The sequence below is a fragment of the Purpureocillium takamizusanense genome, chromosome 6 (assembly GCF_022605165.1).
Source record: "Purpureocillium takamizusanense chromosome 6, complete sequence".
NCBI classification, from domain to species: domain Eukaryota; kingdom Fungi; phylum Ascomycota; class Sordariomycetes; order Hypocreales; family Ophiocordycipitaceae; genus Purpureocillium; species Purpureocillium takamizusanense.
The window spans coordinates 2,209,657-2,231,874 of NC_063073.1; the positions used below are offsets into that span (position 1 = coordinate 2,209,657).

At 61.2% G+C, this 22,218-nt stretch overlaps 7 protein-coding genes across 8 annotated transcripts; 5 read left to right on the plus strand and 2 right to left on the minus strand.

Annotated features, from left to right (window-relative positions):
* Positions 1 to 439: 439 nt before the first annotated feature.
* PPE1 (Protein phosphatase methylesterase-1) lies at positions 440 to 1,778 on the plus strand (the record flags this gene model as incomplete). Its single annotated transcript, XM_047988624.1, has 3 exons — positions 440 to 651; positions 705 to 1,525; positions 1,612 to 1,778. The coding sequence occupies 3 exons, from the start codon at positions 440 to 442 to the stop codon at positions 1,776 to 1,778; spliced, it is 1,200 nt and encodes a 399-aa protein (XP_047844622.1).
* A 2,694-nt stretch (positions 1,779 to 4,472) lies between these two features.
* JDV02_007158 (uncharacterized protein) lies at positions 4,473 to 5,166 on the plus strand (the record flags this gene model as incomplete). The annotated part of the gene is made up of 2 exons (XM_047988625.1): positions 4,473 to 4,553; positions 4,720 to 5,166. The coding sequence occupies 2 exons, from the start codon at positions 4,473 to 4,475 to the stop codon at positions 5,164 to 5,166; spliced, it is 528 nt and encodes a 175-aa protein (XP_047844623.1).
* Positions 5,167 to 6,216: 1,050 nt separating this feature from the next.
* On the plus strand, positions 6,217 to 8,304 carry RPE1 (Ribulose-phosphate 3-epimerase). Its single transcript, XM_047988626.1, has 3 exons — positions 6,217 to 6,653; positions 6,947 to 7,073; positions 7,308 to 8,304. Exons 1-3 carry the CDS (start codon positions 6,538 to 6,540, stop codon positions 7,731 to 7,733), a joined length of 669 nt encoding a protein of 222 aa, XP_047844624.1. The 5' UTR covers positions 6,217 to 6,537; the 3' UTR covers positions 7,734 to 8,304.
* On the minus strand, positions 8,229 to 9,913 carry JDV02_007160 (uncharacterized protein). The gene is made up of 2 exons (XM_047988627.1): positions 8,492 to 9,913; positions 8,229 to 8,402 (listed from the first exon to the last, which is right to left on the minus strand). Exons 1-2 carry the CDS (start codon positions 9,879 to 9,881, stop codon positions 8,344 to 8,346), a joined length of 1,449 nt encoding a protein of 482 aa, XP_047844625.1. The 5' UTR covers positions 9,882 to 9,913; the 3' UTR covers positions 8,229 to 8,343.
* A 336-nt stretch (positions 9,914 to 10,249) lies between these two features.
* On the plus strand, positions 10,250 to 13,185 carry NUA3 (putative component of NuA3 histone acetyltransferase complex). Its single transcript, XM_047988628.1, has 2 exons — positions 10,250 to 10,994; positions 11,083 to 13,185. The coding sequence occupies exons 1-2, from the start codon at positions 10,892 to 10,894 to the stop codon at positions 13,023 to 13,025; spliced, it is 2,046 nt and encodes a 681-aa protein (XP_047844626.1). The 5' UTR covers positions 10,250 to 10,891; the 3' UTR covers positions 13,026 to 13,185.
* On the minus strand, positions 13,045 to 14,855 carry JDV02_007162 (uncharacterized protein). The gene has a single exon (XM_047988629.1). The coding sequence runs from the start codon at positions 14,681 to 14,683 to the stop codon at positions 13,496 to 13,498; it is 1,188 nt and encodes a 395-aa protein (XP_047844627.1). The 5' UTR covers positions 14,684 to 14,855; the 3' UTR covers positions 13,045 to 13,495.
* Positions 14,856 to 16,805: 1,950 nt separating this feature from the next.
* On the plus strand, positions 16,806 to 21,266 carry DEF1 (RNAPII degradation factor). 2 transcript variants are annotated; one of them, XM_047988630.1, is made up of 5 exons: positions 16,806 to 17,419; positions 17,607 to 18,280; positions 18,356 to 18,767; positions 18,822 to 18,857; positions 18,911 to 21,266. In XM_047988630.1, exons 1-5 carry the CDS (start codon positions 17,116 to 17,118, stop codon positions 20,230 to 20,232), a joined length of 2,748 nt encoding a protein of 915 aa, XP_047844628.1. In that variant the 5' UTR covers positions 16,806 to 17,115; the 3' UTR covers positions 20,233 to 21,266. The 2 variants fall into 2 exon arrangements, with proteins under 2 accessions (XP_047844628.1, XP_047844629.1); XM_047988631.1 differs by having other exon boundaries at positions 16,806 to 18,767; positions 18,911 to 20,966.
* Positions 21,267 to 22,218: the final 952 nt, after the last annotated feature.

The following is a 22,218-nucleotide window of genomic DNA, read 5'->3' on the forward strand; positions in this document are numbered from 1 at the left end:
ACTACCCAGTGATGGACTACGAAAAAGAGAGCACGCCATCGCACCGGTCACCGCGTTCCTGCCACTTCGCATGGCCCAGGCGATGCTATCACCAAAGCGAATACAGTGCAAATGCTTCATGAACACACCGTACAACCTCCGGGCCCGTGGGGGCCCACACAGTAATGGGCTGCCCCGCATTCTCGCTCTCACTGTGTGGTCCTTGCCCGACAACATAGTACCGCGAACACAACACCACATAACACAAAAGTTGAGACGAAAGCACCCAGGCCACGGAAGGAATAGCGGCCAGATCCAGCTGCGAAACGACTGGCGGTCTTCTTGTCCGACCTGAACGGCGCTCCGGCACCCCTCTTCGGCCCAAACCGCCACGGATGGTGAGCTCGGCCGCATTGGCAGCCACAACGACACAGTTTGCCCACGGGGCGACGTATCCGCTATGAGCGACTTACAGAGGGCATGGGCGAGAAACAAGCTCGGACTGGCACATGAGCCGTTTGGTGGATTGGCAGAAGAGGAGGAGGCAGAGGCGGACCAAGTGCCCGAGCTGCCGGAGCACGCGGACGACGACTCGTCCTCAGCATCGTCAGTCTCCTCCACCGGCACCATCATCCCCACGCCGAGTCAGAAGCTTTTCGCGCGTCCAGAGGGGTAAATTCAAGGCTACTTTCCGGCACGGTACGGGCTAATTGTTTTTCATTTAGTGTTCCACGCGGCAGGAGCCTGGAGCCGACACCCTGGACAACTTACTTTGAACGAGAGCTGTACATTGAGGCTGAGGACGAGCCCGGTGTGACATTCCACGCGTACCTCACCTCGCCGGTAGACAAGGGGCCATTGCTTGTCATGCATCACGGAGCCGGATCATCGGGTTTGAGCTTTGCCGTGGTCAGCGCCGAGATCCGGAAACGCCTCCCTTTGGCAGGCATCCTTGCCGTGGATTGCCGCGGGCACGGCAGCACTGTTTCGCCCGAAGGTGCGGCTTTGGACCTGAGACTGCAGACCTTGTCGAGCGACCTGAACTTTGTCATCCAATCGACCAAGACGAAGATGGCCTGGGGACGGCTCCCCAATGTGGTGCTGGTCGGTCACTCCCTCGGAGGCGCAGTGGTGACGGACTTGGCCATGACGGGGAAGCTGGGGAGCGATCTTCTCGGATACGCGGTGTTGGACGTGGTAGAAGGCTCCGCCATGGATGCGCTGCAGAGCATGCAGACGTATTTATCGACGCGGCCTGGCGGGTTCGCCTCTGTGCAGGCTGGCATCGACTGGCACATTCGGTCGCGGACGATCCGTAGCTCCATCTCGGCGCGGGCCTCGGTGCCCGCACTGCTGAGGTTGGACGAGGCCGAGGACCAATCCCGGCCCTGGCGATGGCGCACCAATCTGGCGGCGACGCAGCCGTTTTGGGAAGGGTGGTTTGTAGGGCTGAGCAAGAAGTTCCTGGGAGCCAAGGGCGGGAAGCTGCTGCTGCTGGCCGGCACAGACCGCCTTGACACGGAACTTACAATTGGGCAGATGCAAGGTATGGGATCAAGACATGCTAGACCCTGGGTGGTGAGGCGCGAGAGCCACGTACCAGGATTCCTACTGACAAACGGGGCGCCGCAGGCAAATACGCTCTACAGGTGTTTCCAGAGGCAGGGCACTTCATCCACGAGGACATCCCGGAGCAGACGGCCGTGTCCTTGGTCGACTTCTACAGGAGAAACGATAGGAGCGCGCTGGTGTTGCCACCTAAGGTGTCGGATCTGCTCAAGCAAGGCAAGAAGGTATAGATGTACAAACACACAAATCGCAGACGCGCACACGCAGGCACACACGCGTAGACTACCGCAGGGCGCTCGAAACGGGAACCCCTGACATGGTTGATTGCTTTCTTTTGTTGCGTGGCGCGCATACCCGGCGTGCGCTGGCACACCGCAACCTTTTGCATAAACCTGGCACGGCGGGCAGCGTGCTCTGAAGCAGGTCAGCCAGCCTCGAGACGTTGGGAAGTACCGACACAGAGAAAGAAGACTGAGGTGCTATGAATGGGCACACCACAATGTTTTTGCTTGTTTCAACCAAGCAAGCAGTCTTGCGTGCAAAGAGGTCGGACCTTTGCGGTACGATCTGAAACACGCATTGGGCTTGCGCCACCCCGCCATACCCGCCTGTCACGACTCATCAAGGGTTCGAGGGCATGCATGGTAGGAAATGCCAAACGCGCCTCGTAGCTGTCTCGAGCTGCCCCAGGTGCGAGCTGGGCACGTTGGAGAGCGCATGCGAACGTGCAGGCCGACGACGCAGCCTAAAGTCGTCTGGCGGTCCATTGGTAGCAAACCTTGGCCATGTCTCGGTCGAGGGGGAAGGTCCGTATTACGTATCAAGGAGAGTGAGTACTCACGGTGGATGGGTGCAGGGGTGGGTGTAGTTGGTGGGATGGCTGCGACGGGCCTCGTGGCGAACGAGGTGAGGCGTGGCGGTCTGGGGTGCGGTGAAGCGAGGTGAGGTGAGAGTGAGAATTCGGTGAAGAAGCGGTGGCACGAAGTCCACGGACAAGGTGCCTCAACAAGCAGACGACGACGCACCGTCTCGATGCAGGTATTACTCGACACACAGTGCTACACCCATACCTCAAGTACTTGACCCCATACTACCTTTGGGAGCTCGACAGGCAGACGAGCATTAATGTGCTAACAGCGGTCGCAGTTGATCCTTGTCGAGTTGCGCCGAGTCGAGCACAACCTTGGCCATGTTATGTTGTTGGCGACCCCGAGTTTGCTCCCAACTTGGAACGGAAGGATCCGTTGCCGGGTTGCAGCGAAGCAGCCTCTGGACCCCAGGAGGGGCGCGGCCCGCCACTTAGACCGGGGATCCGGCACTGGTATCGCCGTGATTGCGATGGTCGGCACTTGTTGGACAAGACACGATTGGTGGTTGTGGTATCGGCCAAGGACGATGAACGAACGGGGACACGCGCAGGTGGCTGCAGCGCAGCAACGTCTCGGACGTCTCAGGCCTGCCTGCTGGTGGCTGATGTGCGCCGGTACAGTTAGTAGTGCTGGCTACATACAGTACCTACTCGAGCTCAGATGCGCCGTCTTGGGGGCAAATGTTTGAACTTTGGGGTAGGGGGGCGGTTGATACTAGGAAGCTTGCCATGCCGCCATGCCGCCATCGGCCGCCTCGCCGGAGAATCCTGCCCGCCGTGAAGGAGGAGGCGACGGCCGCACCGTGGCACAAACCTTGGCAAGCTTCTAGGCCAAGGTGGCCATGGCTCCCGCCTCAACCGCGGCGCGCCCGTTTTACGCGACAGCCGCAGCTGGAGCGCCACTCGACGCCAGGGAACCTTGGGTTTGGGGCTCGGGGATTAAGCAAGTGGGAGATGGGATGGAGAGCCGACGAGCCGGATAGACACGTCGATTCGTCATTTTATGACGGGAGGGATCCATGGATCTGACTGAATCTTGCCATCGGGAAGTCTGGCTTGCCTGGCCAAGACTCAAGAGCATGCACCCCGCTCAGCATGGCACCCAATGGCCCGCCAAGCATTGACCTTATTAGCAGGCAAGGTTGCATCATGGATGCATCGAGGGGACTGCAAGGCGCTGCTGAGTCCTGAGTCGCTGCTGAGCCCAGTGGAATGGAGGCGAGCGACACCCACCTACTAGCTAAGTTCCTCCACGCAGATGACGTTGACGCCGTCATCAGCACTCGGGCCAGCCACCGGCCTTGTTCCCGCCCCCCCTGAACTGAAGCGGCCAAGCGGACTTAGCGCGGGCCCTTCGGGGGTGCTTCGACCGCTCTGGGGCACTTGCTCGCGGGCTTTTGTCCCTGCACTAGTGAGGTACGTTAGCCTGAGCCATCGCGCGTGCTGCAGGTGCTGCCTTAGTAGCTACTGCATGTACACACGTAGCAGGACAGGAGGCACCTTTAATCATGAGGCACAGCAACAGTAGCTAATAGGCACCTAGGAAGGTCAGATGCTCGAGCTCTCTCAACCTGGGGACGAATTGCCATTTGCGTGGGACTAGGTGTTTTGGGTGGTACTGCGCAGTTGGTAGGTGGCCAATCGGTTCCCTACTAAGGTACAGCACCTCAGCTCGGTAGGCGCCTTACCTTGGAGTTGTTATGAGCAGCTTGCGCATGGGGCAAGCTTCCCAGAGGCCACCATGATGAAATGAGGTCGGGTTGACGGGCTTTGAGCTGCCCCCCCCCCCTTCCCCATCCCTCCGCCTCCAACTCCCCTATGAGATCGCCCTCCCGCCACCCAATCTCCCCGTTGCGCTCCCCCCGTGACCTCGGACTCGCTATTCCCGGTGCTCCCTCGTCGCGCGCGCAGCTTTCCGCCCGCGTAACTACTTAAAAGTCTCCATCCCTTCTTTTTGCCTCTGCAAGTCCCTCCGGCAGCCCTACAAAGTGCGACATCCCCAGAGATCATATCCCACGACAACCCTAAATATTCTACCTCGCGCCGCATTTACAACATGAAGGCCGTCGCCCTTTTTGTCTCCCTGGCTGCCGGCCTGGCCGCGGCCCAGAGCGTCGGTGACATCCCCGAATGCGCGGTAAGCTCTCCACTCTCCCCCCCGGGCTTCGTGTGACGTTGTTCGATCACAAACGTCGCCGCGCCGCCGCCGCCGCCGCCGATGATGTGGTTCGACGGGCGCACACGCGCGGCGCGCATTGTCTCAGCAGTCGCTGACCGGGAGACCCCTTGGCTGCTGTGTACAGAAAAAGTGCGCCACCGGGCTGCTCGAGAAAAAGGTTGGCGACTGCGAGACGACGGACATTGGGTGCTTCTGCCGGAACAAGGACTTCATCAACAACATTGTCTGCTGCATCGACCAGGCCAAGTCCTGCACCCAAGACGAGCTCGAGAAGACGCTCTCGTTCGCCAGGAAGCTGTGCAGCACCTCCAACGTCCAGCTGCCCGACACCGTGCCCAAGTGCAGCAGCAGCAGCAGCGCCTCGGGCTCCGCGACGGGCGGCAGCAGCAGCACTGCCGCGTCGACGGCCTCGGGCGGCGGCGCCTCGGCTACCACCACGGGCACGGCGGGGGCCGCGTCGGGTACGACCAAGGCCGCGTCGTCGTCGTCGACGGCTGCCGCTGCTGCGATTGGCGGTGGCAGCGTGGGCGGGCTCGCGGGTGCTGTGCTGGCCGTGCTGGCCGCCATGTAAGGCGGAGAGGAACGAATATACACTGTTTGGGGGCTCGGGAGGGGAGGGGGGGCTCGTTCGACTTGGCTGGCGATGGACGGACAGAGCTCGCGGCAGGTGACGAGCCAGCCATGGCGATGACGCTGCTGGAACACTCATGTATACTGTATGTGTGCGTGCGCTCGAGCTGCGGCTGCTGAACGTGGACACTGCGAGGGCAGCGGGTGTATGGCATACTACAGTGCCTTCTTCCCTCAGGGAAGTGTAAATACGACGCGGATTCGGTTGGCCGCTTTCCTTTCCCCTGCGGGCTGCCGTAATAGCCTCTCTCTACGCTTTCCTACACGGCCCTATTTGGCATGCGCCCATGGCTCAATCGAGGTGTTGGTGGTTGTAGTAGCCCGTATGTGCAACCTTGCGCCAACCCTGACAAAAAAAAACGCAGTTATGTTGCCTGATTGCGTCGTGGGGTGGCCTCGATCGATTGCCAACAAGGCGGCCGCGCCTTTGCCTCGAGGTGCGTATGAATGAATGCTGGCACCTACTAAGCCACGGCAGAGCCCAGCGGCTACCATGAATGATGGGTCGGCGGTTAAACAATCTGCAAGCACCCAGCAGCAGAAGCAGCCGTGGTAGCACAAGCAGCAGCAGCAGCAGAAGACCTCACAGTACTTATTTTTACCCTCGTAATGGATCGTGGCCGACGCGTGGTGGTGGTGATGGTAGTGGTAGTGGTAGTGGTAGTGGTGTGACACGATGACGATGATGGGCAGATGGTGGGCGGACACTACAGTCTACCACCACCACCCACGTTAGTACCTTCGGGAAATGGAAAGAGGTCTCCCCTTGATGAGCATCAGAGCCCCGCACCCGCACCAGCCGACCGCCCGCTTTTGGGTCCCCCTCCTTCGCCAGCTGGCATTCCCGCGTTCCCGCATTCCCGCTCGCCGGTCCGCCCGCAAGCAAAATGATGGCGGCGGGTGGGACGCGGAGGCCAGCAGTCCGAACTGCTGACTGACATCACCGCTCCGGCGGTCCTGCCCCTCCTCATGGCAGGGCCGGACGTCGTTGCCCCCCCCTCCCCGCAACGACGCGCGCTCTTCTTGCTCATGCGCCGATTTTCCTCTTCCTCTCTCTCTCTCTAAACCCGGGCGTGGCGACTACTGTCCTTTGTGACTCTTCAATTTTCCAGTCTTGAAAATTCCTCCGGACGATTCGCAACCTCGAGTTTTCCGAAAACCAGCCTGCGTCGATTCCGAAACTCCCCCGCCTTCCTCCCCGCCTACCGTCGCGAGAAGGAGGGTGAAGAAAGAAAGAAGAGAAACGCAAATTGAGTGTGCGGCACGCATCCATCTACATACACGCACACACACACGCCAGTCACACGCCATCATGGCGCCCAAGACCATCATCGTCCCGTCGATCCTGTCGGCCGACTTTGCGCAGCTCGGGCACGACTGCGCGCGCACGATGGAGCAGGGCGCGGACTGGCTGCACGTCGACATCATGTAAGGGGCCCGCGTTCGTTGCCGGAACACCGAAAACCTCCCCCTCCCCTCCCTCCCCAACAAACCTCAATCAAACACCAATACCCCCATCCATTCCATCCATACCTTTATCGTTGAGGCGGCGCGGGGAAGAAAGACACGGAGAGAGAGAGGGGGTGTGTGAGTTTGGGATAGAGGGGAGAGAGATGGTAGAAAGAGGGAGAAAGAGGGCGAGAGAGAGGGAAAGACGTAAGGCTGCGAATGGCATTGGAGAACCGACTCGGCTGACGCGTATCGCGCGCGCGCACGTACAGGGACGGTCACTTTGTTCCCAACATCACCTTCGGCGCGCCCGTCGTGGCCAAGATTCGCGGGCACGTCGACCGGCCGACCGAGGCGCACGGCCGGGGCACGTTTGACTGCCACATGATGATTGCAGAGGTGAATTGGTTGCCCGCGAGCGATACCCCCACCCCCAACCTTTCCCGTCCCGACTACACGCCTGCATACGAAACTCTCCCTACCTTTTATGATTCTCTTTGAATCCAAGGTGTCGAGGCTTTTGCGCGGGGCCAGCCTGACCACACTTGAAGAGAGAGACCCCTCCTCCCTCCCCAAAAAGAAAGACCAACCACCAAAAGAGAACCAATGGACTGATCAAAAAACAAAACGCAGCCCAAGAAGTGGGTAAAAGAGTTCAAAAAGGCCGGCGCCGACATGTACTGCTTCCACTACGAGGCGGCCTTTTCGTCGGCGTCCGAGAGCCCCGAGGACGCCGCCACCGACGCCAGGACGAGCCCGCGCGAGCTGATCCGCTACATCCACGACCAGGGCCTGCAGGCGGGCATCGCCATCCGCCCGGACACGTCGGTCGACGTGCTGTGGGACATTGTCGGCGCCGAGGACCCGAGGGACAAGCCTGATGTACGTTTGTTGTCACCCCCCGCACTTTGCTGTCTTCATTTCCCTTTGGTCACCATGCTTCCCACTCTTCCTACTTCTTACCTCCTGCCTCGTTCTTCTGCCGGCCCCCTGCCGCTGCGAAACGGATTCGATCTCTGTTTCGCCGCGGAGGCGGGGAGGGGAGGGGAGGAGAGGTGAGGGCGAAGGAACCCGCCTGACACATGACTTTATTTTCTGCGAAAGTTGTGTGCGTGTGTGTGTGTGCGTGCGTGTGCGTGTTTTTGGCTGACGCTCGCTCGCTTGCTTCTGCAGATGGTGCTCATCATGACCGTCATGCCGGGCTTCGGCGGCCAAAAGTTCATGGCCTCGGAGCTGCCCAAGGTCCAGGCCCTCCGGCAGAGATACCCCGAGCTCAACATCGAGGTCGACGGCGGCCTCGGCCCCGCCACCATCGGCCAGGCGGCCGACGCGGGCGCCAACGTCATCGTCGCCGGCAGCGCCGTCTTCGCCGCCAAGGACCCGGCCGACGTCATCGCCACGCTGCGCCAGGCGGTGGACAAGCGCAACGGTAGGCTCTAAGTGTAAGAATCGTTTTGGGGCGGGGCGGGGCGAGCGCGCGAGCTGCGCCGGTGAAAAGGTTGGGCGGTCATGAGCATAGATAGAGCGGAGGGCAAGTGCGGGAGGCGGGCGGTATATATCTATCGGTGTCTTGGTTGTCCACGCATTTGTGGCTATACGTTACCTATGAGCTACGTAATAGATTCATTGTAAAAGACGTGCATGCTACAATATGTCTTTTCTACGTCGTTTACTCCTTTCCGTCAATCACTTTTTCCAACGCCTTGATGAGCCCCTTGACTTCATCGACTAGACGACGGGGTGTCGTATCGTCAGCGTCTCGGAGATTGCGTGCAATGAAACCACAACGACAGGAAGAGGGGAAGGAGACGACTTACGCGTGTTGTAGTGAACCATGCTGACCCTGACGACGCCATTGGGCCCCAGGCGCAACGTGTCGCGGACGAGGCGGTTCGAGTAAAAGGCGCCCCAGCGAAAGGCAAAGCGCGTGTCCTTTTCCACAGCCTCGACCAGGGCCTTGGGGTCCCAGCCGTCGACGGCGAAGCTGACCGTGGAGACGCGGAGGTGAGAGTCGGGCTTGGCAACGCCGAAGATGGTGACGTCCGGGCGAGCCGTGAGGAAGTCGAGCAGCACGGCCTGCAGCTGGTGCTCGTGGGCCTCGATGGCGCGCCACTTCTCGGAGCCGGTGCCAGGGCCGAGGTAGTCGACGACGTGAGTGACGGCCTGGCACAGCTCGTAGCTGCCGCCGGCGAGACCGAGCTTGTCGGCGAGCGTCGCCGAGGGGTTGAAGAAGTGGCCCAGGGAGCGCAGGTGCGTCTGGGCGGCCCAGCCGGCGTACAGCATGGCGACGTGCGGGCCGTACGTCTTGTACCAGGAGAAGCAGTAGAAGTCGACGCCGAGGGCGGCGACGTCGATGGGGCGGTGCGGGGCGTAGGCGACGCCGTCGACGCAGACGAGGGCGCCGACGGCATGGGCGACGTCGGCGACGGCGCGGACGTCGGTGATGGTGCCGAGGATGTTGCTGGCGTGGGTGAAGGTCACGAGGCGCGTGCGGGGGCCGACGAGCCGGGCGAGGTCTTCGGGGAGCAGCTTGGGGTTGGTATCGTGGGCAGCAGCAGCAGCAGCTGGGCGCCACCACTTGAGGACGAGATCGTGGCGGTCGGCGAGGTCGACCCAGGGAGCCACGTTGGCTTCGTGGTCGATGGCGGAGACGACGATGTCGTCGCCGGGGCGCAGGCGGGAGCCGGGGCCGCCGAGGGCGAGGGAGAGGTTGCGCAGCAGCTGCGTGGTGGAAGGGCCGAAGACGACCTCGTCCGAGCGGGCGTTGACGAAGCGCGCGCCGGCGTCGTGGGCGGCGTCGTAGCGTGCCGTCGCCCTCTGCCCGACGGCGTACGACGCGCCGAGCTGGACGTTGGCCGTCGTGAAGTAGTCGCGGATGGAGTCGACGACGCTTCCGAGCACTTGACTGCCGCCGGCGTTGTCGAAGAAGACTTGCTGCTGCTGTAGGGCCGGGAACTGGGCCCGCGCCTCGTCGACGCTATAGTCGTCGCTGCCAGCCATGCTTCCTCTTCTCGCCGGGTGACTAGTTGTGTGCTGAGAGGGACGACGACGACCTATGAGGAGAATGAATGACCTCGGTTTTGAAACAGACTGAAGAAGGGGGTGTTGACTTGAGGGACAGAAAGACGCGATTATTGATATAAGACCCAGATATCGTCGCCTCGTCGTCCCCTCCCCCGCATTTTGGGCCCTGGCGTCATGATCCATCACCGCGGCAGACGGCAATCCACCACCACCACCGCCAATTGCCGCATTCCCCCTTTACGCTAGCCAGCTGGCTGTGGGTTGAAGGTCAGACCGACGACAACGAGCTCGTCGCACGATGCCGCGTCTGCCCAACCCATTGCATTGAGCGTGGTGTCACTATCGCGGTCTCGTACTTGCCGTCGGCGGTCGCGACTCTTGATGGCTGGCCAATGCCCGTCTCGCATCCATCCATGATGATGCATAACTACCTAGTCGTCGCACCGCCGTGTGCTGCTGCTGCTGCAAGCCTCAGGGGAGGCAGAGGCAGAGGCAGAGGCAGAGGAAGACGACCCCCCTTTGCCTTGGCTAGCACCCGTGCTAAATTAAGAAGCGTCTGTTGTTCGCCAGCCCAACGAACGACGATGGAGGGCAGTGAGAACAGAACTACGACGTGCTAATAAGGACGTACTGCCGCTGCGAGACAGACGCCGCTGCAGTGCCGCTGCACGCTTGGCGCTTCGTCAACGAGACCCAAGGGACCGTCCGTGGCGCCTGTGGTTTTGTCGCGACGCCCGCCGCCATTGGGGGCGCGTGCAGGCTCAATTGGCCCGTTTGCCCCTGCGCGACGTCATTCGACGGCAACGATAGGCGACGTGGTCGAGCAAGGCAATCAATTGGGTGCGAGCGCGGCTTGATGATGATTCGGTTGTAAAAAAGCGCTGCTGCCGCTGCCGCGGACGTGAGGTGACTGACGACTGGCAATGTCCATGTTCATTGAGCTCAGCTGTTATAAGACTTGTGAGTGACTGACTTCAGCAGGTCATGATCCATCGATCCACGCCCGCTACCTACCCGCCCCAGAAAATTTTAAGCGTCGTCGGCCCGTCAAATCAGCCCACCACCGCCAACCTCGAATCGAGCTTCGTCCCTTCCTCTTCTCCTTTCAACACATAGAGCATTGCCGTCGCAGCTTCCACATCTTCCACTTGCAGGTCAACTGAATCCCAGTCACTGCCGCCGCCGCCGCCGCCATGAAGAGAAAGGCCGAGAGCCAGGCCAGCAACGGCTCCGCGGCCACCCACAAAAAGTCCAAGACGACTAATGGTACCAGCAGCAGCAGCAAAAGCAGCAGCAGTATGTCATGATTGTCCTCACCTTCTTTCACTTCGCTCTCCAGGCAAGACCGCCACCCGCTCACACGCGCCCGGCAATCACTCCGCAGCCCTCTCCGCCGACGAGTCCCGCAAGCGCTTCCGCGCCGGCCTCTTCGACACGGCCGTCCTCGATGCCTACACGGGCGAGTACGCCTCGTCGGCGCCCTATAAGCACGCCGTCATCCACGACCTCGTCGACGATGCGCTGCTGCGCGCCGTCCGCGACGAGATCCGCGCCAACGTCGAGTTCACCCCCAAGGAGACCGACATCTACAAGATCCACCAGTCGGGCGACCTCGCCAACCTCGACGGCCTCGACGACGCCTCACTGGCCAAGCTGCCATCCTTGCTCGCCCTGCGCGATGCCGTCTACTCCGAAACCTTTCGCAACTACGTCTCCTCCATCACCGGTTGCGGGCCCCTTAGCGGCCGCAAGACAGACATGGCCATCAACATATACACCCCGGGCTGCTTCCTCCTCTGCCACGACGACGTCATCGGCAGCCGCCGCGTCAGCTATATCCTCTACCTCACCGACCCGGACACGCCCTGGCGGCCCGAATGGGGCGGCGCACTGCGCCTCTTCCCCGTCCAGAAGCAGGAGAACAAGCACGGCGACGGCGACGTCGCCAAGACGCCCCTGCCCGACGTCGTCAAGGTCATCCCTCCAGCCTGGAACCAGCTCAGCTTCTTCGCCGTTCAGCCCGGCGAGAGCTTCCACGACGTCGAGGAGGTCTACCACGCCGACACCAAGGAGCAGCTAAAAAAGGACGGCGGACGCGTCCGCATGGCCATCAGCGGCTGGTTCCATATCCCCCAGATCGGCGAGGACGGCTACGTCGAGGGCGAGGAGGAGAAGAACGCCAAGAACAGCAGCCTCATGCAGCTTCAGGGGAACCCCGCCCAGTACGACGCCCCGCGACCCCAGCCCGTCAGGGTCGAGAACCCTAAGCCTAGTCAGGGCTTTGAGCAGGCTGACCTTGAGTTCCTGCTCAAGTATATCGCGCCGACCTACCTGACCCCCGATACGCTAGAGCAGATTCAAGAGCACTTTGAGGAGAACTCGAGCATTACCCTCGCCAACATTCTCTCCAAGAAGTTCGCGCAGCGCCTTAAACGCTACGTCGCTGAGCAGGAGACCGTGGCGCTGCCTCAAGACAGGGCCAGCATCGAGAAGCTATCGGCCTGGCACGTAGCCCGCCCGCCTCACAAGCACCGCTACCTCTACCAGCACCCCAGCCAGCTGCGTTCCTCCCACGAAGAGTCGCCGCTCACCGAGCTGCTCGACATCCTCCTCCCCAGCCGCCAGTTCCGCCACTGGCTGCAGATCGCCACGGGCTGCACCGTCGAGAGCGCCGACGTCATCGCCCGTCGCTTCCGCCGCGGCCAGGACTACACACTGGCCACCGGCCACGACGGCAAGCCCCGCTTGGAGCTCAACCTCGGCATCACCCCGACCTCTGGTTGGGGCGACGAAGACGAAGAGGAAGATGACTCTGCTCTCGCTGCTGCCGAGGCCGCCGAGAAGCACAAGGCTGCCGCGTCCAAGCCCAACGGCAAGGACAAGGGCAAGGACAAGGCTAAAGCCGAGCAGCCGGAACCCTCCGATCCCGCCGACGGCGCCGAGGCCGACGACGACGAGGTGGGCGGCCACGAGGTGTACATGGGCGGCGACGACGACGACGCCGAGGACGCCGCCATCTACAAGTCGAGCGGCGACGACGACAACATCCTCTTCTTCCAGGCCGCCGCCTGGAACAAACTCACCATTGTCCTGCGCGACAGCGGCGCTCTCAAGTTCGTCAAGTACGTCAGCCGCAAGGCCAAGGGCGACCGCTGGGACATTTCGGGCGTCTTTGAGGTCGAGGAGCAGGATGATGACGAGGATGGCGACGATGAGGGCGGCGGCGACCGTGGCAATGGGGAGGGAGGGGCGCCCGCGGATGGGCTTTCGGACGACGAGGAAGAGTTCAACGGCTTCTCCGACTCAGCGGACAGCGAGTCCGACTAGGTTTCATTCAGTCTACTTCCCGCATGGGCGGCAATGTGTTTTTGACATGTATTGCATGTAAAAGCGTGGTGGGTATATTCATTTGGGTTGGATGCTGTCTGCACCCCAACCGATAGTCATGGTTCATTTGCCGTCGTGTACAATGTACATGAAAAGGCCCAACTTCAAACACCTGGCCCCCCCTCCCTTGGTTGACTTGGCCCCCTTCTCTCGCGCCCAAGACTGCCCTGCATGCCCACCATGGTGCACACGGCATGTGCCTGCGCAATTGTCTTGTCTTGGATCCGAGACCCCTCATCGGCTCGTATTCCCTTTGGCAAGCATCCTCCGCCATCAAGCTCCCGTAGCGGCGCGGTATGCTCACACCTGGGATGGATGGCCTGGCTGGTCGCAGGTGGCTGGTCGCGTAAGACTCAGCTTCCCTGGGCCGTTTATGGAAAATTTCTGGTCCCTTTGGAGTCTTCACATGGTCAAGTCGGACCCAGCGTCTCGGAAAACACATCCGATAGCTCAGATCGTAGTAGCTCTGATACGTCCTCGGCCGCCTCACTCCTGCCCGACTGCGTGAGGTAGTTGACAGTGTCGTGGCCTAGAAAAGCGATCCAGGGGATGATGCTCATGCCCTTGAGCTTAGCCGGGTTGACTTTCTCCGGGCTCAGCCGACGGACCAGCTTTCGCAGCTCCTTGCGGTCCTGGAAGAAGTCCATCGCCGCGGTATGATCGGGGTGTGTGGGGTGGTGTAGTTGCAGGTGTGCCTTCTCGACGGTGAACGGCCGCCGAAGGAGATCCGCCGTCGCTATGTGAGCGTTGAACAACTCTTCCGAAGGAGCGGTCCTGCTGTATGATTCCACCGTGGAGAGCCACGATACCGACCTCCACGGCAGCACCAGTAGGTCGGGCAGAAGAGCGCTCTTCTCAAAGTGGCGTTCCGCGTCGAGTATCGTTTGAATAGCGGCGTCCAAGTTGCCATATTGTGGCTGGCTCTTGGTTCGCACAAGCTCGGCGAGGACGAAAGACGCCCGCTTGACACGCAGTTCGTTCTCCCAGTGCGCTGACGTGTCGTTGATGGTACGGGTGATCCAGTCCCAGGCTGCATTCTCTAAGCCCTCTGCCACCAGAAACGGGGTCAGGGCCCGAACGAATGCCTGGTTGTCCAGGAAAGCGAGGTCGCCATCAGCACCCGACGAGCGGAGCCAGCGAACCATGCGCAACGCCGTCTCGGACGAGGCCAGATCAGCGACCGATCCAGATAGCAGCTGCCTCTTGGCAACAAGACACCCAGTTGCGGCCTTGAGAGTCATCATTCCCCGCGCGACCGCGTGGTCAAACACATCCATAGGGTCTCGCCTTGGAACAGACGGGGAGACCATGAGGCCCTGTGTGGGCGACTCCATCTTGTAGCTGAAGAGCGGATTCGACAGTATCGATTTGAGGTGCTGGGTCGCCGCCGAATGCCGGATCTGGAGGTCGTTCCCAGTCGTTTTGGACGTGACCAGGGCATTCTCTGGATTCCGTCCGTACTCTAGATCAAGCTGGGTTCGAAACGATGCCTTTAGGCCGTCGAGGAGCTTCTGCAACTGCTGCTTCGACAGCGGGAGCGGTTCGTGGTAGCCAGCAAAGAGCCGCCGCAGCGACTGCGCGGACTTTGTGGAAAACATGGCGGGCGGATGGACGAACGGAGGAACTGTGTGGACAGTGGCAAATAGCTGCTCGCCCAGCCAACGGCAGGCTGAAGTCTAAGGAGCGCCGCCAGCAGCGTTGTGGTTGTTGAGGGTGGGCTTGAAGACCGGAGACGTGACGATGGTCGTTAACTCGGTCGCATCAGTCCACTTGGACGTTGATAAGTATATCACGTGACTGTCAGCCTCCTAGCCTGTGGGGGAGGGAAAGCACCGCTCTGTCGTTGTCTGGCCAGGCTGGGCAGGGAGCTTGGGTGGGGCGGGGATTCACGCTGCCAAGGTACCTGCACATACTTCCACTATAGTACCACTATACCTTAGTACCTGTAGACACCAGACGGGAGTGATTGAGGCCGCCCGACTCCCTTGGTTTCGTCTGGTCATCATGCCGCCCCTTGCGCCTGTCGAATACTTAATGCAGTGTCTTTGAATTGGAGTTGCGGCCAATGGCTACACAATGGCAACGATGGATGTCAGCAGAGGCTGGGTCGGCGCACCATCCAACGCAATGGCGCGTCTTGGTGGTGCCATGTTGCCGGCCGTTATTAGCGCAGCCGCGGTTGCAGCACGACGTGGCGTGTCAACCGCAGGAGCTGCTTATAACGGTACCTCGACATTGCACCACGCACAATAACGACTACTAGGTCTTCCTGCACGAACGCTGTTAGGGGTAGAGGCGTTGCTCCGTACTGAACGTATCATGTAGTTAAACCTACGACTGGTGTCGGGCTTCACGCGTCAAGCGAGCTGGTGGTTGTTGATGATGAGCAAGGTCCCCGCAGATCTGGAAATCCCCATGTTGCAAGTGCAGTGAGCTAACACCCACGGGGCAGCCGATCCTCGCATTGACCCGACTCTCCATCAATTGCAGTCGCAATGCAATTTCATGATGCCTCGCCTGCAAGTAACATGTCCAGAAGCCTACCAGACAAGTGGCGAGTGCCAATGCTTGCGAGCGAGGTTTCCTTAGTGGAAACGGTGGACGAAAGCATGTCGGGTATCAATACGGAGTACATGCAAAGCACCCTGGCCTGGTTCGACTTGAGGCTCCCAGGACTGGCGCATCGGGTCACTCGGGCGGCCTGCTGGGCGCCGCGCAGGCGCGCGTCACGGCTCGCCTGGTCGGCTGGGTCCTGCCCTGCAGTTTGCAGTTTGCAGCGCCGGCGCCCGTCAGCCCTGGGGCTGCGCCTTGTGCGCAAAGCTCGCCTCAAATGGACGGGGTTTCCGACTTGTGCGCTGTGATCCATGGATGGCTGTTGGCAGCGGCACCAGCAGCAAGCAAGCAACCAGGCAGGCTGGCCCTGCATCAAGAGCACCTCCAGCGTTTCCCTCTGAGGGAAGAACCGCCCATCGCTCAGTGAATTGGCTGGCTGGCAAGAGCACCCGACATCGTGGCAAGGGCGGGCTGTTCTGTGCACTGCCCACTGCAGGGGATTGAGGTAGGTACCCAGGTACCCGTCGTGCCTCAGGTACTTGAGGTATACTGTACCTTGTAGGTGGTCGGCGGTGGGGCGGACCCAGCTGCAGGGCCAACCAGGACCGCAGTCTGGCCCGGGCTGCTCGCTCCCCAGGCGGGACAGTTGCCTTGGGACTGTTATTAGCGTGAGGCTCGTTTGGCCGCCCTGTGGGTTCCCAGCTACCGGCGCGCACCTGGGGAACGAGCTGCTGCCCTGGCTTCCAGGTTCTGAGCTGGGCTGGACTTGGCTGGGCTGGCAGGCGCTGAGCCCAGGCGCCCCCCTGTGCCAGCGCGCTTCTATCCCCCACGGCCCGCCTGCCTGCGTTCCCTCCACTGAGGTTGGGTGCCTTCAATTCAGCTGATGCTCGCTTGACCTGAGTCTCCAAGGCTGCTGGGTGGCTCCCCGTCCCGTCTGCCTGGGGTGCTGTGCTTTTTATAGGGTACCTACTCGGTGCTACTTTGGCTACGGCAATGGAGGTACCTGTAGGTAGGCTACCTTACCTAGAAGTACCTCTGACCTCCCAAGTACCCCAGGTACCTTACCCAGCTTCACTGAGGTTGGCTCCGCTGCCGCTGCGCTCTTCTGGCTGGGCTGGGTCGCCAAAGTCAAAACCTGCCCTGCGTCAACCTGACCTAAGCCAACCACTGGCCGTCGCTCGCCTCTTCTGCTTCCGGGGAAAACCTCGTGCCTCCCTTTAAACCCTGCACCATCACGACCTCTCTTGTGCCAAGCACCTCATCAACCCGCATCACGCCGCCGCGTGCACATTCACGCATCCATCTCCGCACTTCGCATTCGGCTTCATTGCCGACCTTCCTTCTCCTCGTTCCTTGACCTGCGGGCCTCCTCGCCGATTTTGCAGCCTGGCTAGGTGAAACACCAGCCACTGCTTCTTCTTCACCTCCCCATCAGCCCTGCGCGAGCCGCACCACCGTCTCTAAACCACCCATCCCCATGTCCGAAGTCGCTTCACGGCCCTCCGCCTCGCGCGGCAGAGGCAGCGGTCGCGGCGGCAGAGGAGGCTTTGCCGGTCGCGGCGGTCGCAGACCTAACGGTGACAAGTCTGACCACAAGGCGACCGACGACGGCCTCGGTGCCTTTGACGACGAGGGCGACTTTGCCGACCTCCGAAAGCAATATGGTGGCAAGACGTCGGTGATCCGCGAGATGTTCCCAGACTGGTCCGAGGTGGACGTGCTTTTTGCACTCCAGGAGACCAACGGCGACGAGAACGAGGCGGTCGCGCGCATTGCTGAAGGTACGCGCTCTCTCCGGCACACACGTCCTCATTGTCAATGCCCTCTCTGCCCGACATCAGGCTTTCCAATTTGCTGCATTGTTTGCAAACTCTTGAAAGCCATTCATTCCTCACCACCAAGTTCCCATGGTTCTTGTCGCGACCTCGACCACAATAAGCTAACTTCAATTCTCTTTGCTCCCCACAGGCACAATCTCTCAGTGGGGCGAAGTCTCCAAGCCCAAGAAGACGACCCGCGCAAAGGGCAAGGACGCCACCACCGCCCCTCCTGCAGCTGCCGAGCAGACCAGCACCGCTGGCCGACCTGCTCGTGGCGGTCGGGCTGCTTCCGAGGGAGGTCGTGGTCGAGGTCGAGGCTCCGACAGAGGCGGTGCTGCCCGTGGTGGTCGAGGTCGATCCACTCAAGCCGGTGCTAACGGCGCTCGCAACAAGGAAGCCAGCCAGCTCTCTGTTCCGACCGAGGAGTCGTCCGCATGGGACAATGAGAAACCTCAGGTCGACAAGCCCGAACCCAAGACCGCCGCCACGGAAAAGCCCATAGTCTCCACCACCTCTGATGCTCCCAAGGCTGCTGCACCCCAAGCCAAGACTTGGGCCAGCATGCTGCGACAGTCGACTGCGCCCAAGCCCGCCCCTGCGCCCAAGGACGTTCCCGCCCCCAAGCCTGCCGAACCTGTCGAGCCTCAAGCCGTCGCCGCCGCCGAGCTTGTCCAACCCGAACCCGAACCTGTCGCCGAGGAGGCCGAGGAGGCCACCCCTGTTGCCCAGCACGCCGAGCCAGTTCAAGTCCCGAGCATTGCACAACCCGACATTTCTCTTCCCCCGACCAAGGACGAGCTCACCGAGACGAATCTCGAGCAGGTTGTTGACGACTCCAACCCACCCGCAACCGACACTGCCGCAAGCACAGCTGCTGACTCTTGGGACCCCCGACAGAGCCCCGTGAATGCCAACGCCACGCCTCTTTCGGCCGCCCAGCAGCAGCATCAGGCTCAGCGCGCCGCCGCTAGTGGGTTCGCTACGTCTGCTATCAAGGCGGCGGCGGACCGTTCCGCACGGGCTCCCAGCTACCAGCGTCGCGTTCTGGACCAGGAGGAGGCTGTGCGTATGCCTGGCAACCGCGAGGTCGATCGTGCGGCCGTGCGATTTGGCGCCTTTAGCTTGAACGGCGGCGAGGAGGACGTTGATGGCGAGCGTGAGGAGCCCGAGACTCGGGCGCAGCCCCCAGCTGATTCTCCGGTTGCCCACCCTCGCGCCTCTCTTCCCCCCGTTTCCCAACCTGTTGCGGTTCCCGAGCCATTCTCCCAGAAGCCTGGAGCCGCCGCCCCCACTGGCCCGGCTGGAAACGGTACGACCTAGCGTCTCGGTGATTCTTGGAGGCTTTACTGACTGGTGTTTGTAGTGCCCACTGGTCCCGCAGCTCACGCTCACGCACAGGGTATGTTGTTCGCGGTGTCAATCGTCGTGCCACTTGTGCTCACCATGTTTTAGTTCCTCAACCCGCAATTCCTAGCGCTCAGCAGTATGGCCGATTCGGTCACGGTGTTTCCCAGGAGGCTGCACCCGCGGCCCAGAAGCCCGTTGACCCGTTCCATCAACAGAGTACCCCGGTTACACAAGCTCCTTTCGACTCGTACGCCACCCAGACATCTCAGCCGCCTGCTCAGCAGCCGGCTGGTGCCTTCAGCTCCGCCCCCAGCGACTTCTCCAACTATTACACCGCGAATCAGCAAGATCGCAACCCCTATAACTATTACGGTCAGCAGTATGGCGCCCAGCAGGGCGCCCACGGTCAGCACGATGGTCCTCCATCGCAGCAGCGACCGTTTGGCGGTTATGGCCAAGCCGATAACCTTAGCCAGTATCCGCAGAGCGGCGCAATGCACGGCCAGCCTCGGTTTAGCGGTTCTGCCGAAAGCCAAAACAGCGGCCACTCGACGCCGAACCCGACCGCGCAGTCGCAGCAGCAGCAGCAGCAGCAGCCGCAGCCTCAGAGCCAGCAGTCCCAGCAGGGCCAGCAGGGTCAGCAGCAGCAAGCCGCGCAGCAGCCTCAGCAGCAAGGTGGCCCTGGTGCGCAGCCGCAGTCTCATGGCCAATATCCGGGTTACAGCCACCCCTATTACAGCAACCCCTACTATCACCAGTACTACTCTGGCTACGGCCAGGGCGGCTTCGGCCCGTACGGCAAGGGTGGAATGTACGGACAGCCCTACGGCGTGTCGCCAAACGCCCCGTACGACCACACGTCGTCACCGGGCGCTTTCGGCCCTTCGTCGCTGCACCGTGAGAGCGGCCTGGGCTCCGGTCTGGGCGACTATGGTCGCGCCGGATCTGGTCAGGCTGGCAATCAGCCCGGCTTGGGCGGCAGCAGCTTCGGCGGTGCACACGACAGCTTCGCGCGCGGCGCGTCTTCTTTCCAGTCTCAGGGGCAGGGCTTCAGCAGCCAGACTCAGCCTGCAGCGGGTGGATCGACGGACGACCTGAAGCCCTTCGGTGACGCTAAGACGGGCTCCGGCCCGTCGCCGGCGCTCGGAGGTGGCCCTCGCCCGGGCTCGGCCACCAACACGGCGCCGAGCGGACAGACCGGTCTGCCCCCGCCCCAGACGTCGCAGATGGGCGGTGCGTACGGCGGCTACCCCAGCCATCTCCAGGGCCACAGCCTTCACGGAAGCGGTGCATACGGGATGGGCGCCGGCGCCGGCGCCAACCAGCACGGCAGCAGCCCGTACGGCTCGTACGGTCAGGGATTTAGCAGCGGCTACTATGGCGGACAGCAGCAGCAGCGCGGCGGCTGGGGGGGTAACTACCACTAGGGGGGTAGAGAGCACGGGACGAGGCGGGGTAGGAAATACCGTCCCGAGGGGATGGAATAGGTTTTGAGAGCGGGGAGAGCAAGGCATGGGAAGGAAAACCATACTCAGCACGCGCCATACGTGCGCCCCCTGCAGAGAGGGCAAGGGGGAATCTGGCGGTGGAGGGGTTCCAGGGCAAGGTGCTTCTACCCAGCCCATGCGTACGTGTACGATTGTCCTGTTTATTACCCCCCTTTTTTTCTCACAGTTTTTCTCTCTTTGTTATTGAGAATGGCCTACACGGAATCAGGGCGACGGGGACGGCATTGGCAAATGGAAAAGGATATGAGGTTGCAAAGCCAGTTCCTTGTCCAGGGAATGGCAGGGGAATGCTTTGTCGTGCGGCGCCACCGCTCGGCGTTTGTTGGTGCTTCCTTGCGCGTCTTTTTTGCCTCCGGTGAAGAGGAACAAAGGGGGGCTTGTGCTCAACGTGGGCGGGATCTGTCCTTGCAAGAAATCGCCCAAAGCGTTTACCGTCGTTGTCGACTAATGGGCGGGAGTTTTGGCTTTTGCGCGGGATCATGGCAGGGGGACGAGTGGTGTCTCGGAGAGCAGCGCAACGGCAAGACACGGGGGGGCAAACATTCACTTGTTGCCCGAGGGCGGGGCAGATTGCCACAGGGAGGGAGCGTGTTTAGTTAGAGACCGCCGCCGTCGGGGAATATAGCGTGTATGGATGGGATGACATGACGCAGTTGGGACGGATGAGATGGGACGAGTTCCCTTGCAAGTGCGTGTTGTTTTGATGTTTGACAGCCTGCCTCTCCCCCGTTTGCTCATGCGTAAAGACGGCAGTCGCTCGGTAGCTGCTGCGTCGTGCAGCGCGTGCCGCGGACAGCAAGCAGCATGCCGCCCAAAGTCAGTCGACGAGTGCGGGCGGCGGTCCGTGAGTCTTGGTGGCGTCGGCCGCTCGGACACTTACAAGTTACACCTACGTAGAAGAAGCAGCTCGGGATACTCCGTACCTTTGGTGAAGTTGATCCCTACGTACGCGGCTACTAACGCACTGGGTGGATCATATACAACACGTACAAAGTACGTAGGTAGAAATGCCTTGTGCAGTACCTAGTATACACTCGCACAACGGGCTGGGCTCACGCAGGGGCGGTGGCAAGCAAACGAAGGGGGCACATGCATGTTAGTAGTTATGCAGGCATGCAGATCCGGGCATGGGCAGATGACGCCGGATACATAGTTAGTATGTACTTTGTACGTATGCGTGCACTACTGTACTATTTATATCGTGCAACCGCAGCACAGAGAAGAAGAAACAGAAGCAGAAGAAGAGGGGGGGCGACCGACTTGACGCAGTGACAAGACGCTCCCCCGCGCGCGTGCTCCCCGGTCCATCCATCATCCCATACCTACCTATGCATCTATGTATCTGCTGCTTGACCTGGTGGTGGGACCGCGTCGGCTGCGTGTGCCGCTCCGCTCCGCGCCGCGCCGCGCCGCCGCCGCCGCCGGAACATGGGTGCGCAGATGCTGAAAGTTGGTAACTTACTTAGTATAACTGTAGGTAGGTGGTACTTGGTGTTACCGTCTTTGGATGGGTTACACATGGACTTTGCGTTGCGTTGCGTCGCGTCCGCGGTGACAAGGGCTCGGCCACGTTTCCTCCTGTCTGTGACTGAGGGGGTGAGTGTGAGTGTGAGTGACGGAGGAGCTTGCCCTGCGCGCCCAGCGGCGGGTTACCATCCATCCATGGTTGTCATCGGCCTCGGGGATGGCGACGGCGACAGGCGACGCGACCACGAGGCTGGTGCAGGTGCAGGTGCAGGTGCGGAGGGCAGGCCCGGTGGCATCCCGGCGATAACTACTAACTAACCTACCTCCCATGCGACTTCATCTGACGCACGAGTGCCAATGTATGAGGGAGGTATAGGTACTAAGTCCTTTGCACGCACAGCCAAGGTACAGTACCTTGGTTAGTACTAAGTAGGTAGG